The 22048-nt window shown below is 42.0% G+C and overlaps 1 protein-coding gene across 4 annotated transcripts in view; it reads right to left on the bottom strand.

The window, feature by feature from the left end:
* Window positions 1-22048, bottom strand: part of ACSS3 (acyl-CoA synthetase short chain family member 3) — a 103299-nt gene that overhangs the window by 15574 nt on the left and 65677 nt on the right. For all 4 annotated transcript variants that reach the window (XM_025191549.1, XM_025191550.1, XM_025191551.1 and 1 more), the window contains one exon: window positions 6593-6744. In XM_025191549.1, coding sequence (XP_025047334.1) covers window positions 6593-6744 — 152 coding nt within the window. The remainder of the gene's footprint in view (window positions 1-6592; window positions 6745-22048) is intronic.

Below are 22048 nucleotides of genomic sequence, written 5' to 3'. Positions count from 1 at the left end.
GCCAATATTTTCCATACCAGCTGCATACCTCTTTTTTTCTTTCTTTTTTGGGAGGAGGAAGGATTCAGGATTCTGTCCCCTGCCTCCATCTCTACTTCTAGCACCTAGGCAGTCTTGGAGGAAAGTTGAATGGCATAGGAGGGAGAGAGAATAGGAGATCAGAAGATAAAGTCTGCTGAGACTTGGACTGGTATACAGGGAGACTAGGATGAGATGAAACTCAAAACCAAAGGAAGAGGATGGAAAAGCTAAAAATGGAAACCAGTATAGGGGAAGGGACTCTGAAAGAAAAGCATGGAGGCATACAATGAAATTGGAAGAGAAACTGAGGGAAGGGGAAGACTGCAACTGGCTGGACAAGGTAGCTAAGCCTAGGAACCAAAGATGAATAAATAGGGGAGGGGGAAGCAAGACAGATACGATAATAAGCTGCTGGTCAAGATGAGAACTGAGAAGAGTGTGGGTGAAATGCATGTGGAGTCTGTGAGAATGTGTAAGGGCAAACCAAAATAGTATGAGTCCCCAAGGAAGGAGACTGGGTGCCCTTCCTTGGCATGTCGATGAAAAGCTTGGAAAAGAGTATGATTGGTTGAAGAAGCAGATTGGGGTAGGGTAAGAAACCTGAGTGACTGAGTGAACAATGAGCTCTGGTGAAGAGAGACAGGACCAAAGTGAGGAGACTGAGAATTGATCAGAAGAGAAGAGGTAGAAAAGATCAAAATTAGGGTGCATCAGGAGATACAGGAAGAAAAGGCTGTGCCTACCAAAGCATGCTTATTTCCTACAGCTTGGAATAAAACTCAGAATCCCAAGTTTTACTCCCCTAACTGTAAAATATCTGCAACACTCACTGGCAAATTACCATATACCCTTCTAACATTAATCCACAGAGAGTCTGACAACATACTATTGCTACTGACTGTTCCATTAGCTCAAATGACAGAGGTCTGTGCAATAGATCTAAAGATTCCAACCTCGCTGACAACCTATGTGAGCATCAACTTGATGATCCACAGTAGGATTACTGATTTATTCCATGTACTTTAAAAAAAAAATCTCAGAGTAGGGAAGTTGTATATTGCCTTTTCCCACCAGAAACAGCCCTCTTTTACCCCTGTAATAAAGTATGACATTAAACCAGCATTTTCTTAATTTTCAACTTATTGCTTTTTATTTCAAAGGTAATTTTAATTTTGACAATAATAGAATGGTTGAGATTGTTCTCCGCATTTGAAATATTAAGCCTGATGCTGGAACAGGCAGTAGTCTGAGATTCTTGTTTAGAACACATGAAACACTAAACAGGAAGTTCTCAAGCAGGATATGATATGAGGAGTATGCGGTCTGCCAACCTCATTCTACAGCCTGGTTGGTATACTGGAAGTAGCACTAGAAGATATTAAAATGGAAGGAGTTTTCACTTAACTGATCTGCTAAGAGACTGTACAAGATAACCAAGTTAGTACCTCTTGAATCCTCCAACCAAAATACTTCAACTTTTGTGATCAATCAAGAAGAACACTGCAGCCAAGAAGTCAATGCTGCATAAACCACAAGATATTATTGATCATCTTAATTTTGTACATGATTGTGGCCCTGAGGCAGACATTTTACATCTACCAGTTGCCACCTCTGAGAAAGTGAAGCCATATCATTACAGAACAGTGAGCATGGGAACTATTTCTGAGTCACTCCAGTAGGAGTTCCTTTTGGAGAACTGAATGGATTCTAGAGGCAGATTCAAAACTTCAGGTATATCAAGGGGCATAGTGCTTCAAGGCTTTTGTTGTGTTGCTTTTAAAACCGGGACAGACAGCATGCTCAGACAGGACAAACAAAGGAAATACAAAGAGAGTAAGACATTTAGCACTCGTTCCCATTTTATTGAAAGTAACTATTTGGAGCCAGGAGCTCACAAACAAGTGAATGGCATTTTAGAATTTACAATATGCTACCAACATACAGTTCAAGATTGGCAAGGGCTTTCATCCAACAGCAACTGACTTACCACATCTGTTTTACTGCTAAGCATGTGCCCAGGATTGATGACATACCTGACATTTTGTCTCACTTACAGGTGGACTGATTTTGAGACCTGGCCCAGAGAGCCAGCAAGGCACCTGAACAGATGCTGCTCTTTGAAACCTTGGCATATGACTGCTCTCCAATTAGTACAGAGATCAAAAGAACCATGAACATTTAAGGTTCATCTATACTGCCTCTACGCATGCCTACAAGCTCCATTGAGAGGCACACCCCATCCACTCCTGTTCAGCCTGTGTCAAATCCCAGAAGTAAAACAATTCAGCTGTCTGTAGCAGGTCACCAAGGTGCATCTGCTCATTTAAGTAGGGTTACCATATGTTTGGGTTTTCCTGGACCTGTCCTCTTTTGTATCATCTGATATCCATTCAGCCATTTTTTTAAAAATTCAAATGTCCAGGATTTTGCTATGCTCAGCATCAGTGTTTTTCCCAGCACTTCCCAGCTTGCCCTAGCAAAGGGATCCTTGGGATTGGGGGAAGGGCAATTGTGGCCACCATGCAGCAAGGCAGGGTGGTGGGAGGAGCCCTGGCAGCTGGATGCTATGGGGAAGGGCCAGGACTTGAGGACTGTCAGAGGGCTGCGGGTAGGGAGGAGGAGCAGATGAGTCTGTGTGTGGGTGTGTGGAGGGGATGGGGGTGGGGGTGCCTGCTGGCACTGTGGGAAGCTGTCCAGGTGCTGAGGCTGTAGCAGGGCAGGGGGACAAGAAGCCTGGCCCTCCAGCAGGGAAAGGGGGCAGGGGGGACCTTTGGGGACAGTGAGGAGCTGTATGCCGAGCCAGCAGCACTAGGTCCGCCCCTTGCTTACAGGGGCATGGTGGCCAGGAGACTTGCAGGGTTAGAGGGAACAGGGGGCTGTGGCTTGAGAGTGAGGGGCAACAGAATGAGCAGAAGCAGGGTACTGGCATATCACTGCTCCCCACACACAATCATATATCCTACTCAAACCCCCAGCAGGTGTCCTATTTTTTGGAACTGGAAATGATGGTAAGCCTACTATAAGAGAGCAAGCAGCCAGAGAGGCAGTTTGCAGGCAGTGAGGGGAATAATTGAAGAGTCACCTGACCAACAGAAGACTGGGCTGGAACTATACAAGCCCAAGGCTTCAGCTGGTCAGGCAGTCCAGTCCTGGGGTCCAGGAAAAGAGGAGCTCCTGGCAAAACAGCAGCAGGGCTCCTGAAGTCACAGTGAAACTGGGACTGAAAAACTGGGGAACTGCATATCTGGGAACAGGAGAAAGCTGCCTGCGGCAGAGAGAAAAACCAGCTTATGCAGGCGAGGATTCCATTTTATGTTAAGCCCAGAGACAGTTTGGGCATCTGCTGGAGGGCATAAGTATTTTATTTTAAAGTTACACTGCTGGGGCAGGCTCAAGGCTTACTCAGAGAGCCAGTAGCCCAAGAGGGGCTTTAGACACAGACTGCCAGAGCTCAGCAAGCTGGGTAGGCCCAACTGGCCCAGGATCGGGGTCAGAGCCCAGGAGCGGCCAAAGGTCCATCACAAGGGACTGAGATGGTAAGGAGGGGCCAAAGGTCCAAGAATGACCATCACCAGGGACTGAGATGGTCAGGGACCCAAAGGAAGGGAGGCTGCAGACGAGAAACCAGGTCTTGTACTGTGGGCCTGGGCTAAAGGGCCCAGCAAGAGCATAAAGGAAGCAGGCTGATAAGGCCAAGACCCTTACAGAGTGACTAACAGTACAGTTACACTTGCAAGGCTTGGAGCCACACAATCTGCCCTTAAGGCTACAGGTGCCCATGCTTCATTGTAACCACTCATATCAGTATCACATGGTATTGATACTATTGTTACCTCTGCCTAAATCTTTAGTGGTGGTGCTGGGTATGGCACAAAAATGGTGGTGTAGGCATGCCCATAGTGTTAAAGGGGAGCAGGCAAAGGGAAAGTTTACAAACCTTCTGTCTGTGCTTATCAGGCATCAAACACTGCATTAGATCTTTGGAGGTTTTTAATAAGGAGGCTGTTAGAGGGTGGTCTCAAGCCAAAATTTGAGTATAGATCCCTAATAACCCATTGCTATTCAGATTATCAGGGATTTAGTGCAAGTTCTTCAACCAGCAACACCAGTGAAAACTGGCGTTAATTTAGCTCAACATCGTAGTCTTTAAGGCAGTTTTTAAAAAAACCTTTAAATTTTAAATTTGAAGAAAACCCCAAGACAACAGTAGTAGAGCTCCCTGTATGGGAATTTTGGACCACTTGTTCAAACTGGGGTGACAACTGTGGCTCAAACACATGCTAAGAACTCAACAAAAAGAAGTTTGGGCTTTGGCATTGCTTGCAGGGTGTATATGAGGCCCCTTATTGAGAATTAGGTCAATTTACCATTCATCCAGTTTCTGGAGCAAGCTGGTGTGTACATATGCAAAAACAATTTTTTGCTACTAGGTTCAAAGACAAGGAGCTTGTTCATGTGGAGGTTTAAGGCGAAACATTGGCAGTAAGATGAAATCAATATGGCATGGAAAAATGGGCATGCTAGGAAATCAGCTGATGTTTGACTTGGATTCTGGCAGCTAATAGATAGTATTGTATATCTACATGAAAACATTGTCTGATTTTGTAAGGAGATTGCCTTAATCATCAGGACAATTAGGGGCTAAGCAAAGATACAGGGCCCTTCCTAGAGGCATTTACAAAATGGTCTGAAATGCAGAGGATCAACAGGGAGCTGCCCTGTTCTCTGGAGGTACCAGATCAAAATTGGGAGGAACTGGTAAGTGCCTAAATCTGCACACCAGGAGGAAGGGTCAGTGATCACCTATACAAGAATGTTGCATTGAATAGCCATGTTATACAAGAATGAAGAATGGGCTACACCTCCCCAGTTACTGAACAGATACATTTTTGACTAATATCAAAGGGAGGGAGTCATTACCTGCTTAGAAACTTGGGCTGGATTGAGAATGGGGTAGAGACAGGTTAGTTTCCAGTAGGTGTACAGTGCAGGAACTCATTCAATAGTGGGTTAAATTCCCTGATAAAAATCACATTTTTAGTAGGTTTAAGAGAAAGCATCTCCTAAAAAGCCTGAGGAACAGGGGTTGGAATTCCTAACACTTAGTACAATGACAAGATAAACTCTCCTTCCCTAGACCAATTAGACGGGAGGATGGTAGACCAATTTGAGGGAGGATGGTATGGTCCCAACAAAAGGCTGGGACCAAGTCTGCAATGTGGATGGGCTGAAGATGCCTTAGAACAGGTGAAAGTGATTAAGGAGGATTCATGCCGAGGGCCACATAATTCATTACAAACTAATTCCCAGATGATTTAAGACAGTTATGGGCTGATTAAAGACAGGATACCTCTTGTATCCTGTCTTTCTTCCTGGGGAGCTAGGACAAAGGATGATGTCATAGTTAAGGCAACTGAATGTTCTCTTGGCTCAGGAGTTGGAAGCCTTTTGGCAACATGAGTTGAAGCCTTCAATCTGGCCGTGGCTACAAACTGAAGTCTCTTCCCCCATAGTGGCCAGCTACCTGCAGTTGCTCTCAGTGTTGCCTGACCCCTCTACAGTAAAGAAAGCAGTAAAGAAAGCAAACACACAATGGAGCAGCAAGCTCTTCTTCAGTGGAGGGGAGTGCTGCTCAGGGAAGGAGCAGCACAACACAGCCAATACCTGATCCCCTGCACTGGATTGGACTTGCCTCAGATAGCTGGATTCTGTCAGAGGTCCTATTTGATATTTGACAAGATATTTAAAATTACAGTTTTCATAGGTGGTCACTAATTTGTGTTCCTGGGTACATCACTTTGGCCTTTAAGGTCATGATTTGCAGAAGTCCTGAACACTCACAGGTGTAGGTGAAGTCAATGGGAGCTAAGCTTTGATCTATAAAGTGCTCAAAAGGACCTATATTATGTTAAGAACACTAAAAAATAACATCCTAAGTGGTTTCCAAAATTAGTGGTAGATTTCAACCGTAATCTCTCTGTCCTCAGCTTCCCCACTCTATGGTATGGATAATACCACACTCTAACTTAACGGGGGCTCTGTGAAGATTAAAGAACTTGCGGTTTTGAAGCATGCAGATACCATAATGACAAGCAAAGCAAAAAATCCCATGAGGAAAATGAATAATTCTGTCTTCAGAGCAAAATTTGAGTAAATACTGAACCATTAATAAAGGAGCCACATATTAAACAATGAGGATAAAACAAAAGACTGACTGCCTGGTCAGTAAGCAAGCACTGTACATCCTGTGCATTAACAGTATGCAAGTGTGTGCTCAAGCCTGTACAACACTGTATAACGGCAAAAGTAAAATTAAGGTTGTACATGCATCCTTAATTCATTTTTGAGTGCTTGATCTTGCAATGTTAATATTTTCATGCAGTTTTTCCATGTGCATCTTGCATATATTTACACACATACACAAAGATAGCGTATCATCATGTATAGAATGTCAGGAGTAAATTTATAGTCTGCCACTTGTACAGGTGTCCAAAGCTCCAGACGCTATACTATTTTCAGTTTATCAAGTCTGTTTCTATAACAAACCATTTCCAACGTATCCTTAGTTCACCTTGTCAAAGAGTACTGCTTTCCCAAGGCCGCCTCAGGGTCCTGTTGACGGATTGCTCTAATTGCAGTTGGTGAAGTAAAAAAAGCAGCCACTTCATGCTCCGCTAGCACACGGAAATAAGCACCAGCATCTGGCGTTCCCACAGGCTTCCCCTATGGAGAGATTAATTTAAAATGTCACAGGATAAAAATATTTCATAATTTGACAGTTCAAGACTTGAACATATAACAATAGCATCAACACTGTTACCACAGTAATTTCAAATACTTTAAAGATGCCTTTGTAAAAATACAACGAGATTACTTGTTTGTTGTAGCAGTAACATCACAACGTGGAGTCATATTCTAGGATACTTTCAAAAAGCTTCAGGATCAATCTTCAATTACACTTTACAAGTCCTAGCTGCGGGTGAGGAAACCAAGGAAAGAGCTATGCAAAGGAACCATTTATTTACTGGGGAGAGGAGGAGTAATTTCTACACTCATCCTGATCTTGGAAAAATCTAAGTAAATCTGCAGGGTTTCAATGAGCCAAATTAGACCTTGGGAGTTTCAGCCATGCCTCCCTTTTTCTAGCCGCATCCACAGTGCAGGTGGCCTCAAGCTGGCAATGCAGAATTTAGTTATGTTGGCTCTTTACTACCCAGGAATCTCCCACAGTAGGTAAATCCCCAGTTAGCTTCTTATGCTAGATTCCCAACCTCTTCATGCTACACGCATTGTGCAAAAGAACTAAGAAGTCCATGGTCTCCCCCTTCATCTTTTAGTGTGCTACAATACCAGCTTTTTACTAAGCATTGACTTTATATATTTCAAATCACATCAGGAAAATAGTAAACAAAAGTCAACTGGATGTAATAAGTTGTTCAATGGCCAAAAATAAAAATTCCAATTATATTCTATGGAGTTGTAAACAGAAAGCAGATGGCACAGGACTGACCCCCAAATAAAAATACCTTAGTGTACATGATTACTTCAGTGAGTGAAGTGCTCCATGTCTTGTTATTTAAGATGATAAAGATGAAGTTAAAATGAAGTGACTTTTAGCTTTGCAGGTATTGCCATGCCCTTTTCACTAGGAAAGGTCACATTCAGATGATGAACTTTTGCTATCTCACAGGGCTTATATCCAAGTTAGGAGAGACATACACCTTTCATACTGCAAATGCCACTTGTCCAATATTTATGCAAGAAACCACAAACACAGGGCAAGAATTTCATTGTTGCAAATGTCACATATTTCAAAATTAAACCCATTATGGAGGAAATATACAGAGTTAACTCAAATCTCCACTGTCTTGTATGAGTAAAAATTTTGAGCATACTTTCCTTTAGCAACTTTCCTCACATGCATGCATAATTTAATAAATATCAATGCGTGGAACTTGCATGCACATCAGAGACAATCTATCTGCCAACTCTGTTCCCTTCCATTCATTTGTGACCACATATATTTCTTAAAGTGTGCCAGTAATGTTCAAATACTGTATCTTTTTCATTCCATTCCCCTCACCCGCTTAAAATAAGCCAATATTTGGAAAAAGTTAAACCCAGTAGATTTCATAGATTTCACAGACATTAGGGCAGAGGTGGGCAAAATGCAGCCTGCCAGGCCATTCTATCCGGCCTGCGGGGCCCCTAAAATATTTAGAAAATTAATATTAATCTGCCCCGGGGTGCCTGTTATGTGGCCCTCGATGGCTTGCCGAAACTCAGTAAGCAGCCCTCTGCCCAAAATAATTGCCTGCCCCTGCATTAGGGGCTGGAAGAAACCTCATGAGATCATCGAGTCCAGCCCACCCCCAACCATAGGCAGGAAGTCAGTTGGGATCAAGTGACCCCAGCAAGAAAAACATCCACATGTTTTTTGAAAGAGTCCAGAGTAGGTCCTTGCATCACCTCTGGGGGCAGTTTGTTCCAGACCCTGGACACTCGCACCATAAAGAACTTTTTTTCTTATGTCTAGTCTAAATCGGCTTTCCTGGAGTTTATGGCCATTACACCTTTTCATCCCTTGGGGAGCTCTGGTGAAAAGCTGTTCTCCCAGGTCCTGATGTACGCCTCTTATATAATTGTAGGCTGCTACAATTTGATAGATGGTACCATCCAATGGACAAATAAAGTAGAATATAAAATGTGAAGGATATTTTCAAATTGCCAAGATGGGAATGGAACACAAATATTTTAGAGCCAGGGTCAGCAGCCTACAATCCCCAAACCAGATCTGGCCCACAAAGAGATCTGATAAGGCCCAAGAAGGTATGACATGGCCCAGGGCAGCACCAGTGGATCAGGCTGAGCCACTGTTCCTTCTGCAGAACCCTCCTCACTGCCCTTTGCCTCTGCTTACCTCTCCTCAGGAGGGTCCAGGCACGGCCTTCGGATGTAAGTTCCAGTACACATATGGAATGCACAGTGAATTTTCCTAATTCTTAAGAGTTGGTTGGTGACCTGAAGCATGAAGGTTTGTATCCATTAAAAACTATTTTGTTTTCCTAATATAACTAGTTTCCCCAATCCCTTCTACTACCAGACCCACCTCATGGCAATTCAAGGGGCAAGATTTTGTTTAAATTCAATCACAGCAGTCCACAATGACATAGCTGGCGAATTAAATTATAACTCAAGGACCATGCAGAGCTCTTCTGTGCTTAGACTTTCTCCCCCACCACTTAGATCTTCCAAGTGAATCTTCCTTCATCGGTTCTCAATCTTACCTCACACTAAATGGAACCCAAAATGTAAACTCACATTTCTTCCATATAGTTCATACCACATACAGGCATTTGCCAGTATGAATTGGGCCAATGCTTACATTTCCCCAGATGTTCTTTCATCAAGCATAAGCAGGGGGAAGAGGGGAGAAATGATTGAGGGAAACATAAAAGGGATTAAGAGAATACAAAGAAGTAAGAGGCAGGAAAGTGATGGAAAGGAAGAATAGAAACAATGTGCAGGAAAAGAAAAGAAAAGCAGCACGATAGGTATAACAACAACGAAGAGAAGGAAGAACATAAAGGAAAAAGAAAAAGTGCAATACAAAAATAATATTCACAATACAGGAATATAAAAAAAACCCCAGTTGGGCTGAAGGGGTGGGGAGAGAAACCAAAAACAGAGGAACCACAAATGGGTAAATACTGCTTTCTTCACAAACTTTTTTTGTTGTAATGTGCCCTAATATTCTCCAAATGAAGTAGAACATACTGCTTATCTGTGGGGGGAAGTATGTACTCTTTCTTTCCTTTAGTACACTGCTGCCAAAAACCTATGTAACATCTCTTTCATTTCCCCCAAACTATCCTTTTGCACATTCACCCACTAAGACACCTCTTTCATAACTTTGAAAACCTGGCTGGGCAAGAAAATACTATTTATAGAACACATGTTCCTCAATGATTCCTGCCAATATTTTGCTCCAATCTAAGTGTATATCCCTAGTTAATACCAAAATAAGTGATGTCCTTACTGTGAAGGAATCCTGATTCATACAAAAATCTTCCCATTACCTTATCATGTAACTAGACTGACAACATTTACAATCATCTTGGACAGAAAAATCCAACTGCAAAACAATTTTAAAATTGGTTGAACTTCTGGTGAGAAAAGTGAGTTGCTACTTTTAATCTTATTGGAAAGTTTCCAGATCCCAGGAAAAGACTGATAATGTGTCACAGTTAGTAAGGGTAAGGCACTAAAGGGCTGGTTTGGATACTTATTCTCACTTGTGCTTAGGATAGTTCTATTGACTGACAATAAGCAGGAAAACAATTAATGATGAATAAAGGCAACGTTACATTTTCATTAATACAAGAAAGAATCTAACTTTATACATTGAACAGTCACCTTTCAAATGTAAAATGAATGTAAAATGAATGTTCAACAGCTATCTGTTTGAGCCACCTCCTTTGTCTCTGTATAAAGCTTTCCTTATCAAAAGCAGAATGAACTGACACAATGTACTTTTTTCACATTTAACATGAAAGGGAAGCCCTCCTGGATTCAAGTATAAGCAGGGGTCAGGCAACTCCATCCCCAACACAGGCTTGAGATCAGTCGTAGCCACAGCCGCTCCACCCCCCACACAGCAGCTTACTCTCTGGCTCTGGTCTGCTCCAGCTTGGGGCATGGAGCACATCATGGCTCCAGCCCCCACCTAGCCACACAGCAGCAGTTGCAGTGGCTGCAGCTTCAGCCCATCTCCAACTCTGTCTCTGAGATTGGAGCTGCCACTGCAACCACTGCTGCATGGCTGGGCAACAGCCAGAGCCAGCATGCACTCCATGCCCCAGGCCTGAGCAGGGTCAGAGCTAGAGGCTAAGTAGCTTCAGGGATGAAAAGACCAGACAACAGAGGGAGCCAGGTGACAGGGGGTGAAGGCACTGCGGAGGGCATGGGGGAAGGTGCCAGGGAGTACAGTATGCAGGGGGTGGAGGGGGGTGGCAAGTGGGAAGAGAGACATGCACTGGGTGCACAAGCACTGAGGCAGGGGAGCAGGGATCAAGGGGTACGAGTGAAGCTACTGGACCCCTCCCTATCACCAGCTCCCCTACTGCCTGACCTTGTGCTGCTGCTTGCCCCAATAGAAAGGGACAAGTTTAAGACAACCTTCCAATAATTAGATTCTCTACATGGAAAATTATAACAAATTTATATATTTTTGATGTACAGAATCTAATTTGGGGGGGGGTCATCTTAAATTCAAAGTTATCTTGGATTCAAGTAAATACAGTGTATGAATTTCAGAAGCCAGTAACCCAAATTGAAACTGATCAACAACACAACAATTGTACCCCTCTGATGCTTAGGAAGATTATAACAAATAGTACAGGAAGCCACAGGAGGCATTTGCTGCATGGCATTTAAATGAAAATATAATCACTCTAAAGGATCAATCAAGCACACGTTGAATTGATTAAGAACCATCTTAGATATTTCAAAAAGTATTCGTCGACAGGAAGCACCATTGAATCAGGGAATGTCTAATACAGTCCCATTAGGATCAGTACTAGGTCTAAAGCTATTCAATAATTCCCACAATAATCTGGATGTAAAAATAAGATCACTGCTGATAAAGTCTGTTACTAATGTAGATTGACAAAATAATTATAGCAACAAGAAACTGGTACTGAATATTTTGAATTACTTGGCCCCATCCCAAAATTGTGTTTTACTGCAAATAAATATAAAGTTGTACATCTACTAACAAGGAATGAAGGCCACAACTATAAAACAGGAGACTAAAATCAGGCCCTCTGAAAAGGGCCAGGGGTCACAGTGGAGAAGCAACTCAACATAATCTCCCAGTCCAATGCTGTGGCAAAAAAGACTAATGTGGTCCCCTATATATAAGCTGGGAGTAATGAGTGGGAGGAAGGAAATACACTTACCTCTGTATATACTATTGTGAGAGAGATACTGAAATACAACATCAAGTTCTTGTGTCCCCGTATTAAAAAAGGTTGTTGGAAACAACTGAAGAAGGTCCACAAAAATATTTAAAAGCTGAAGAAAATGCCTTTACAAAAAAATTTTTTTTTTAGGATTTGAATCTGTTCTTTCAGGTCTCAACCCAACCTCTAGCTCTTAAAGATTAAGATAGGACTGAGTGGAAGAAGGTAAAATTACATGACATCTCTTTAGAGTGGGGTTCTGACATTTTCCTCTTAAATATCTGGTCCTGCGCAGAACTAGAGATAGGACATTGGACTGATGGAATTTGGCTCTGATCTGGTATGGCAGTTCTTGCATTCTTTGGTGGCAATGCAAGGGCACCAAGTCAGTGCAAGATCCCAACAATAAGAATTGGGTCTGGGAAGGAGAGCATGGTTGAGTTTGGTTATGGGTTTACAATTGGTCATGCCTCAAGCTTGCCTCTATCACCTTATTATTTGAAGTTGCTATTGGCATATTTCAAAGAAACAAGCCAGATGAAGCTTTATGATGGGCTAAATCTGAGTTCTGAAAGTGCATAATAAGGATTATTTTAGGTATTAAAAAATATGCCTTTTTAAATAATGCAAAAATATTTCCTAAAGGTCCATTTTCATCCTTCTTCTTTGAAGTGCTGCAGAATCGCTTGTTTTTTATTCTTTTTCTTTTACCTTTAAAAAGTTACTAACTTAGATGAGGGGTATGAGGTTGTAGCCATACTGGTCTAAGGACATGGGCAGACAAGGTTCTTTGGGTAAATCTGATATCTTTTATTAGACCAATTCAAATAGTTGGAAAAATTATTCTTTGCAAGCTTTCAGGTATAAATACCCTTTGTCAGGTTGAGGAAGCATCTGCAATTGGTGTGTGCTCTTCCTGGATGGAATGAATAGTAAAGACACCAGCTGGTTTATTAGCCAGTTTGTCTAATAAAAAAATATCAGATTCACCCAAAGAACCTTGTCCAACTTAGATCAGTGGATTCAACCTCTGACATTACTGCCATTAAGTGGATGTTTTGACCTAGATGGCTGGAAGGTACTTGTTCTATTATTCTTCTATAGCTTTTATTTTCTCTGTGCCACTGCTCTCTGAGTTTTAACTTCCCTCATTTTCTTCATTCCTGCCCATACCAAAACCTTCATATTAACTATTTTCTTGCCCTCTCCATTTAACTCTACCCTACCCTACCCTAGCACATTTTTTCACTCTTTTCCCCTAACCCATCTGTTTCCCTCACTGCCACAAAATCACCTTTTTTTGCTGTCTCTTTCTGCACTACAAGATGATGTGCCTGGAGGCCTGGTTGCAGTCTAACTCCTCCCCACCCCACTAGTCCAAGCTTGGAAGTGCTTCTGACAAGCTTATCTAGACACTTCCTACCTCTGATAACATGAAACATAAAACATTGCCTATTGGGGTTATAGTGCAGATGTCATGGCTTTACACTAGTGATTGTCAATCAGGGTGCTGCAGGGTGCTAGTTCTAAGGCAATATTAGCACTGTTAGGTATGCAAACACCTACACAACTCACACGATAAATCCAGAGATCTCAAATACAACTCCACAGTGTCAAACACATTCTGACTTGCTTTGGTCTTTCTGAGTTCTCTGCAATGGAAGAATTGCTCTATTATTTTCCCACAATCAATAAAAACAAATGAAAGAGTTGGGATTTTCTGAGGTAGGTTGTGTGTGAAAGGGTTAAGTATCACTATTATAGACAATGGCCAGAAGAAGAAACAGTTTCAGGAAGCTTCAGAGACAGTTTTCAGGTACAAGCTAAAGACAGAGAATCTTCCTTACACAACCAAAAATTAAGTCGTAGACTGAGGGCTCTTTCATACCTCCAGGGATAGCTAGTAAAAAGCTGTTTCTCCCCACTAAACCCCACTCTACAGAAACACTGAGTGGCATAGTAACTCTGATTGCTTTTTCTCTGTGTTAACATAAAAGACTAAATTTCCTGCCCATCCAATCCAGTTTCTGATGACCTGGGATCATGCTGGCTGAAGAAGCCCAAAACCTATGTGGACTGCAACATCTAAAGCATCTTGCTGTTTGGTATGTACTTAAAATCTATCAAACATTGGAAAGAGCTGTATAAAAGAAAAAACAGGAAATAATCCTTCCTGATATTTGAAGGAATACATTACAGTTTTCACATTCTTGTCAATGGTGTTATATTATACCAAGTAAAAACCAAAAGTATGAAGTTTCCATAGTAACTGCTAAAGTGGCACTTTGCTACCTGTTAAGCCAATTAAAAAACTCACTATCTGAGGTGAGAATAAGAAAGCTATACCTGACCCATTTCCACGTTCTCCAGCTGGCTGCCCCAAGACTGACAAGTCTACACATTGCTCCTTCCCCATCCTGAAGAAGAGTCCTGGCCATCCAAACTTCTGACATTACTCCATCTAGTTAAAATGGTGATCAACTTTGAAATATGTGAATAACTTTTGGGGAAAAGGTTGAAACCTGGGTTCAGAGGATTCCATTTCTTTCTTAATGGGAACACTAATACAATCTAGTCACAAAAAGAATAAAAATATATTATCGATTTTTGCATTCTTCCACCATCAAATTTGAGACAGCTCTTTTTAATTTACAGTCCAGATTTACTCTAGTCCTTCTTTCCCCACTTCTGTAAAACCTCATCCACCAGAAATTCCTTCTCCTAAAAAGTTGTAGATATTCTGAGTACTAACTGTAAGACAGACCATTTGATTTCTGTTCATAGCCTTTTTTCTTTCAATAGAATGCTTTATAGTGAAGAAATGTTTCCCTCCTCCCCCTTCCATAGTTTCATAGTTGGTAGGGTCGGAAAGGACCTGAGCAGATCATCAAGTCTGACCCCCTGCCATGGCAGGAAAAACTACTGGGGTCAAACGACCCCAGCAAGGTTTTCGTCTAACCTCCTCTTAAAGTCCCCCAGGGTAGGAGCCAGCACCACTTCGCTTGGAAGTTGGTTCCAGGTCCTAGCCACCCTGACTGTGAAGTAGCGCCTCCAACTTAAAACTTCACTGTAAAAGGGCTTCCACTGTAAGAAAAGGGTCTAGTCAAACAAGAAATCGCCACCTCTTCTCTCTCTCTCCAAAGTTTTAGTGCATCTTCAGCAGAATGGCTAGACCCACCTCCTCCGACAGAGATAGTCACTTCTTTCAATTCTTGCAAATGCAAACAGCAAGTGTAACTGTGGTACCAGATGTTTATTCCCTGCTAGTTACACAGGCTACAAGATACTCATAGATTCCCTTTTTTATCCAATTCTCTAAATATTTAATATCTATTATCTGTGAAAATATTAATCACAGTATAATAAAAATAACCCAAGCTAACATCATATTAAATTACACAATGTGCATCTATGCTACCAAATGAGGTTCTTTACCTTTTGCCATGCAGGGTGTTAGCTTTGACAATCATAGTCATCCCTCCGGGCCTTAAAATTTTATGAATCTGATGGGAATACTTTTTTTCCAAAGGGGTGAGCCCAATGGAACACATTCACAGTGAAGCAAAAGTCTTAAGAGGAATGCTATTTGGTACTTTCCTTCCACTTCTCTAACAGAAGTCACTTTAACCAGGGTTCCCTATTCAATTATTCTTGGTCACTGTGATCTGTGAATTGGCCTGTTCCAATGAAGTTTATATATTTTTCCTTTATTAAGCATTTAGAAAGGAAATTACAATTAAAGGCAGAAGATAAGATTTTTAGAAGCATCTAGTATTGACCTAACCTTGAAAACTGCACACACTTTTCAGTGATACCCATTTGCCCAGGGATGTCAAACTCATCTAGCCCATTGCTGGGCTGGTCTGTGGACTGAGTTGAGACCACGCACCAGAGCCAGTGCACAAGGCGGTCCTGTGAGGCACCACATGCAAGCCTGCACCCCAAACCTTCTGTGCTGTGCACAATGCCCACAGTGCCAGGTCCAGACCACACACTGCATGTAACCACAAGCCCCCAGAGTGGGGCCAGTGCATACTGCATGCAGCGCATGAGGCTGGGCCGGTGATGCACACTGCATGCAGCACAGGAGGCCAGAATAGGGTGCGCACTGTTCTGCTGGACCACACCTGCACCCTGGCTCTGGCACGGCCCAATCCAGACCAGCCCCAGATCCAAAACTAAGGGCTGGTACAGTGCAGGCATGGGGTCAGTCCAAGACCCACAGGCCAGATCACAGGACTCCATGGGCTGGATCTGGTCTGCAGGGTGTATGTTTGAAACCCCTGCATTAGTCCAAGTGTTCAAGCTGTAGAACCAGTCTAAGAAATACCACAAGGCAACACCACCTGTTACTGCTACAAGTAGAGTTAATCTTACTCCATATAGGTGCTGCAATGTGTGCTGCAAATCAAAGCCATAGTAAAAGTGTCTGAGCATTTCTTAATTTAAAAATCTAAAGAGACATTGTGGCTAGGGACAGACATTACACATAAACTGGTATACGTGATCAGAAACTGGTTTAAACCTGTAACAGAACAGATGTTCAGTGCACATAAACCAGTTTGAGAACAGCTGAAATGTACCTGGTTGAATGTAGTATCAAACTTAACTGAGTTGGCTCAAACCAGTTTATGCAATGTCTGTCCCAGACCCCTTGCTGGTTTAACATCCTTGGAGGTTTTTTAAGACCCTGAGTACAGTACTCAAAGTACCAAACACTAAAGAGAGGTAACAGGGAGCCACTGAAGAAACAAAAGAACATAATTATGAGTCAGGGGGATAAAATTAACAGAATGTTATGTTATCAGAGGGAATGGGGTGGATAAAAGAAAAGGAGTGAGAGGAAAAGAGTTACTATTTTTGTAAGAAGAAAGAAAATAGCTGAAAGCTGACATACAGAAGTGAGAAAGTGATATGTACATAGAGTTACTGTTTTTGTAAGAAGGAAGAGAAAATAGCTGAAAGCTGCCATTCAGAAGTGAGAAAGTGATATGTACATGGCTGGATAGCCTAAGTATGCAATATTATTTCAATTTAAATTAATTGATGGAGAGTTAAAATTGGGCAGAAGAATAGGAAAACCATTAAAACTCTCAGATATATCTTGAGGATGTTTGCGTGTAATTATTTTATGCTATGTTTAAAAAAGGAATATCTCATTACATTTACATTCAAACTTTAGTGAAATTTCATAATGCAGACAAGATGAACTAAAATTCTACTAGTGATCCACTGATGGTCTCCACAATTTATTGATTATTCATTCTGCTGTAGAAGAGCTGGAAGGATGGATCTTATGAATAATAAAAAGGTAGAATTCTGAAGTCCAATAAATCACATCATAATCATCTGTCTAGTGGTGTATAACCATTGAATAGATCAACACAAAAGAAAGGAAATGATTAATTACACCTAAAAATGTAAGATATCCCCCTGTGTGAGGGAGTAAAATAAATATTTAAATACATATTCATGTATGCATATGTACAATATTTTATATAGGCATGCTTGAGTAAACATAGCAGCCATATTATCAATAAATAGAGATAGAGAGCAGGATAACAAACTTTTGCACTATTGACTATTCGGAGACTTGAGAAATGAGGCTCCCAGAGGCTCACAGATAGCGCAGACTAAGAATAATGGTGTCCTGCTCATAAACTAGACTTTCTTTCACTCAAATAGGCAATGGAGGACATGCTTTGAGATTCCAAGGGCAAAAATCCAGGCCATAACAGACAGTACTCTGACTCATTCATGCTTCATTCTGCAAAATTGAATGCAATAGGATACAGGTCATCTACCTTAGGTACAATAAAAATCCTACCCTAAAGCACGATCCTGTACATATAAATCTAAGAAAATGGGGTTGAACTAAAGTCCCTCCACCTAAAGAGAAGCCCATGTAGCAACTGATCCACAACTGTCAACATCTGCTGTGTCCTTGACTAATTTGAGGCACTGCTTGTAAATGTTCCATTCTATTTTTCCTAGTGTATATGTTTGTTTCACCTGTGTAAGCAATACTGCTCTACAATGACTAACTGTATCTGACAGATACAAGATAGAGTGACACCATGGCATCAATTGGGGAAGAAAAAGCTTTCCTCTGCGGTGATTTCCACACACTTTGACAGGCCTTTACTATTCAGAGGAAGGGACAAGTATATAATAAACAAAGATTGTTCTAACAGCCAACTAAATACCACGTACTTCACATGCTACAATCTCAGGAAGTATAGCAAAAACTGGCATGGCATTTGAATGCACCAAAAATGAGTCTTCCCATCAAAATATAATGCTACTGGCAGCAGAAGTGCAATATGTAAACACCTGTAGGGGATGTGGGCAAAAGAAGTTCTCTTTGAGAAGGCAGCCCAGCCATCAGTATCTCATCTGAAGAACACATTCATTTATTTCATTTATATGCCACCTCTTCCCAGAAAAAACTCAGGGCAGCTTACATGGAGCTCGTCTGTATGAAACTGCTCTCTAGAAGCAGAATGCAGTAATATTGGGAACATCCTGGTCTTCGACAACCACCTCATAAGTCTGTCCCCCAGGATCAGTGTGCATCCCTCCTTGCCAAAATATTAGGTAAAGTTCTTTGGACATTAGAGATTCCTAGTTGGCATTCATCAAGATCCCGAAAACCATCTCACCTGGTAGGGGTAATTAAATCTAGGTCTCTACTACCAACAGGTTGTTCCTCAAAGAGATGCAATCATGCAGTCTGTAAGCATGCTAGGTGCACTGGACATGCACCAGAAACAGACAGAGAGAGCTGTCACATCTTATCTTTAACATACCTACAACTGTAAATACAACAAAGTACCAGAGTACTCATCTTACTTCCTAATGTTTGGTCACAAAGCTTGCTTATATGTGGATATTGTTTTGATATTTCTTGTTACAGAACCTTACCTATAACATAAGAAATATTACTTACTTTTACCTTACTATTACCTGCAGGGGGAGGGAGACCATGAGGGGAGACAGGATCAAGAAGCATACCACTGAGCAACCACAAGAAAAATCAAAGTAACGAAGTCCATTACTATTAGTGGTTTGGAGCCGCTAAAAACTAGATAGGGGAAGGGAGGGCCTTATTTAAAAGGAAAACTAATCTGGCCTAACAGTTTTTCAACTCAAACTGAAGTTCTTTATCTAAGTCACATCCTTTCAACAGGACAACTGGATGGAGATACCATTTTAGGACCCCCTCTCACTTTCGCCTAATATCATTTGACAGACAAGAAGCAAGCCACATTCTGTGAGTGCCACTTCTTTGCCAACGTCTTCTACCCCAAAGTGGTTAGCAAAGGTTCATCAGCTATTCTTTGCTGTTTCTCCTTCTAACTCAAAGGAGACAGAGAACATCATTAACGCAAATGAGGAATTACTTTTAAAATGTTTGAACTGATGAGATCTTCAAACTTACTGGTCCACACCAAATTATAAATAATTTAATCTACATCTTAGAGTGTGGTCTGCTTCCTTAGATCATGATGATCTCCTTGATCTACCTAACAAGACACCCTATTGTAGAAAAGAAAATATCCAAGTTATTTTTTTTTAGTAGAGAATGTCACAACAGTCACCACCTCCCTCTTCTTTCCCTTCATTGAAAGAAGAGTTATGTGTGCCTAGATGATTGTTTCAATAGGTTAAACCAGCCACAAAATTATTCAATGAGTCTTTCAGAATACTTAGAGATGGTCCTTTCAATTGTGGCACATACACGGGTAACACACTGGGAAAGTTTTGGGCCTGAGGGAAAAAGACAGATAGTGGCATTTAACAAAGGCAAAATGTCAAAAATGTATCTCTATATTTGAGGCCGTGCAGAACTATATTGGGTATATCAGTATATACCAGTTTGTGCAATACACCTCGGGCATGTCTACAGATGCAATGAATGTGACTGAATATACTCTGGTTTAATTTGAGCTGAAGTAAAGTAATCCCAATGTCACCATCTACACGTTTGTTTAAGCGCAGTAATTTACGGCTCTTCCAGATACCACTTGGGACTATCCAACAATGCAGTAAATTAGTCTACTGAGCCCTAATTGCCACATACGTGTAGATAGTGATGCTTTACTGCACAGCAGTTTAGTCTGCTGCGCAGTTAAGCATCTCATGTAGACGCAACCCTTATGACCTCCAAAGTTTTCAGGGTGGGGAAGGAGCAGCCTGTTGGGGACTTGAGAAATACAGCTCCCAGCAGCTCAGAGAGCCACACAGGCAAAGGACAGAGGCTGAAACAGTCTGATTCACTCCATGGGAAAAAAACAAATCTGCAGTGGAACCTAATACAGAGGAAAAAAAAACAATCCAGAGTCCTGACCTAAAATGGCAAAGCAACCAACTTCATGCCTCTGATAGCCTGCATATGACTGAGACCATACGGACATTTTCACTGTGGATGAACAGGTAAGGTGTTTGGGGAGAGGAGTCCCCTCCCAGGTGTCATCTTTGAGCAGGACAACAAGACTTCACTCCTGGGCTGCTCGCTGTGAAGTAAGAGGGAAAACCACATTCTTTCTCAGAGCCACTAATGCCCTGCCAACTAGACCTGCCTAGCCCCACAGAGAAAGGCATTTCCATCAGTTAGTCTTCTTTGGGCTCCTGAAACCAGTGAGCTGTGAAGGGCAGCTGGTTCCTCCACCAAAGTGATCAATAGTCTAATAGGAAGAAAAGAAGCCCTCAGGCTCCATATCCAGAGGAGGAGGCCTGAGTGTCAACCCAACCCTTCCTGCTGGGCTTTCATAAATTTCATAGACTTTAGGGGTGGAAAAGACCTCACAAGATCATTGGGTCCAGCCCCCTGCTCAAAGGGCAGGAAGTCATCTGGGGTAAGATGAGCCCAGCAAGGTAAGCATCCAGGCATTTCTTGAACATACCCAGAGTAGGTGCTTACACCACTTCTGGAGGGAGTCTATTACAGACGCTGGAGACTCAGACAGTAAAGAAGTTTTTCGTCATGTCCAGTCTAAAATGGTCTTCCAGCAATTTGTTACCAATAGACCTTGTCTTCCCTTGGGATGCCCTGGCAAACAGATGTTCTCCCAGTTCCTGATGCACACCCCTTATATACTTGTAGGCTGCCACCAAGTCTCCCCTGAGCTTTCTCTTCTCCAGGCTGAAGAGACCCATGCCTCTCCTCCTAAGGCTCTCTTGACCTCTGATCATGCATGTGGCTCTCCTCTGGACTCTCCCAAGCTTCTCCACATGCTTTCTAAAGCGTGGAGCCCAGAATTGGATGCAGTACTCCAGCTGAGGCCTCACCAAGGCCAAATAAAGCCAGAGGATGACTTCTTGGGTCTTGCTTGAAATGCATCAGTAGATGCAAGCCAGAGTTTTATTTGCTTTGCCAGATGCAGCACTGCATTGGTGGCTCATGTTCATCTTGTGTTCAATCATGACCCCCAAGTCTCTTTTGGTCATGGTGCTAGTGATTGTAGCACCTTTCCTTTCCCTTGAGCAGGAAGCTGAGGAAAAACCACATAGGATCTACTATACAGCTGAAGGATATGGGGATACCTGTGTCTAGATCCATGGTTCTCAGCCTTTTCATACTCAAAGATTCAAGGCATCCCTCAGAAAATACCAGCTTAGTTTTCACTCATTTTTTGAGTACAAACTAACTGTAGAACAATTCTTCTGTTGCAAAAAACTCAGGAAGACGATAACAGGGCAAAATGTTTTTAACACCTGGGTTCCTCCTTGAAGTCTCTGGGGTTGTCCTGTGAATTATGCCTGCACGCTAACAGTGCTAACATTGCGTAGCACCCTGAGGCACACTTGACAGGATCTCAAGGTACTCCAGGGTGCCATGGCACCCTGGTTGAGAAACACTGGTTTAGATACATGAAAGAGACTCTGGGGAGGGAAGCACACTCTTTGCTGAAGAAACAGCACATAAAAATGCACTTCATGTAAGCAACAGTCAAGTCTTCAACCTTTCGTTATTTTGCAATACAGCTGTACCAATTGTTCAGCCAGCCATATTATAACTCCAGTACAATAACAGTATGTACCCAAACCATATGATACCATCA

This window comes from Alligator sinensis, unplaced genomic scaffold, assembly GCF_000455745.1.
Source record: "Alligator sinensis unplaced genomic scaffold, ASM45574v1 scaffold672_1, whole genome shotgun sequence".
Lineage (NCBI taxonomy): Eukaryota > Metazoa > Chordata > Crocodylia > Alligatoridae > Alligator > Alligator sinensis.
Note: the sequence above shows the minus strand (reverse complement) of the source record. Positions and strands in the feature narration are given on the sequence as shown.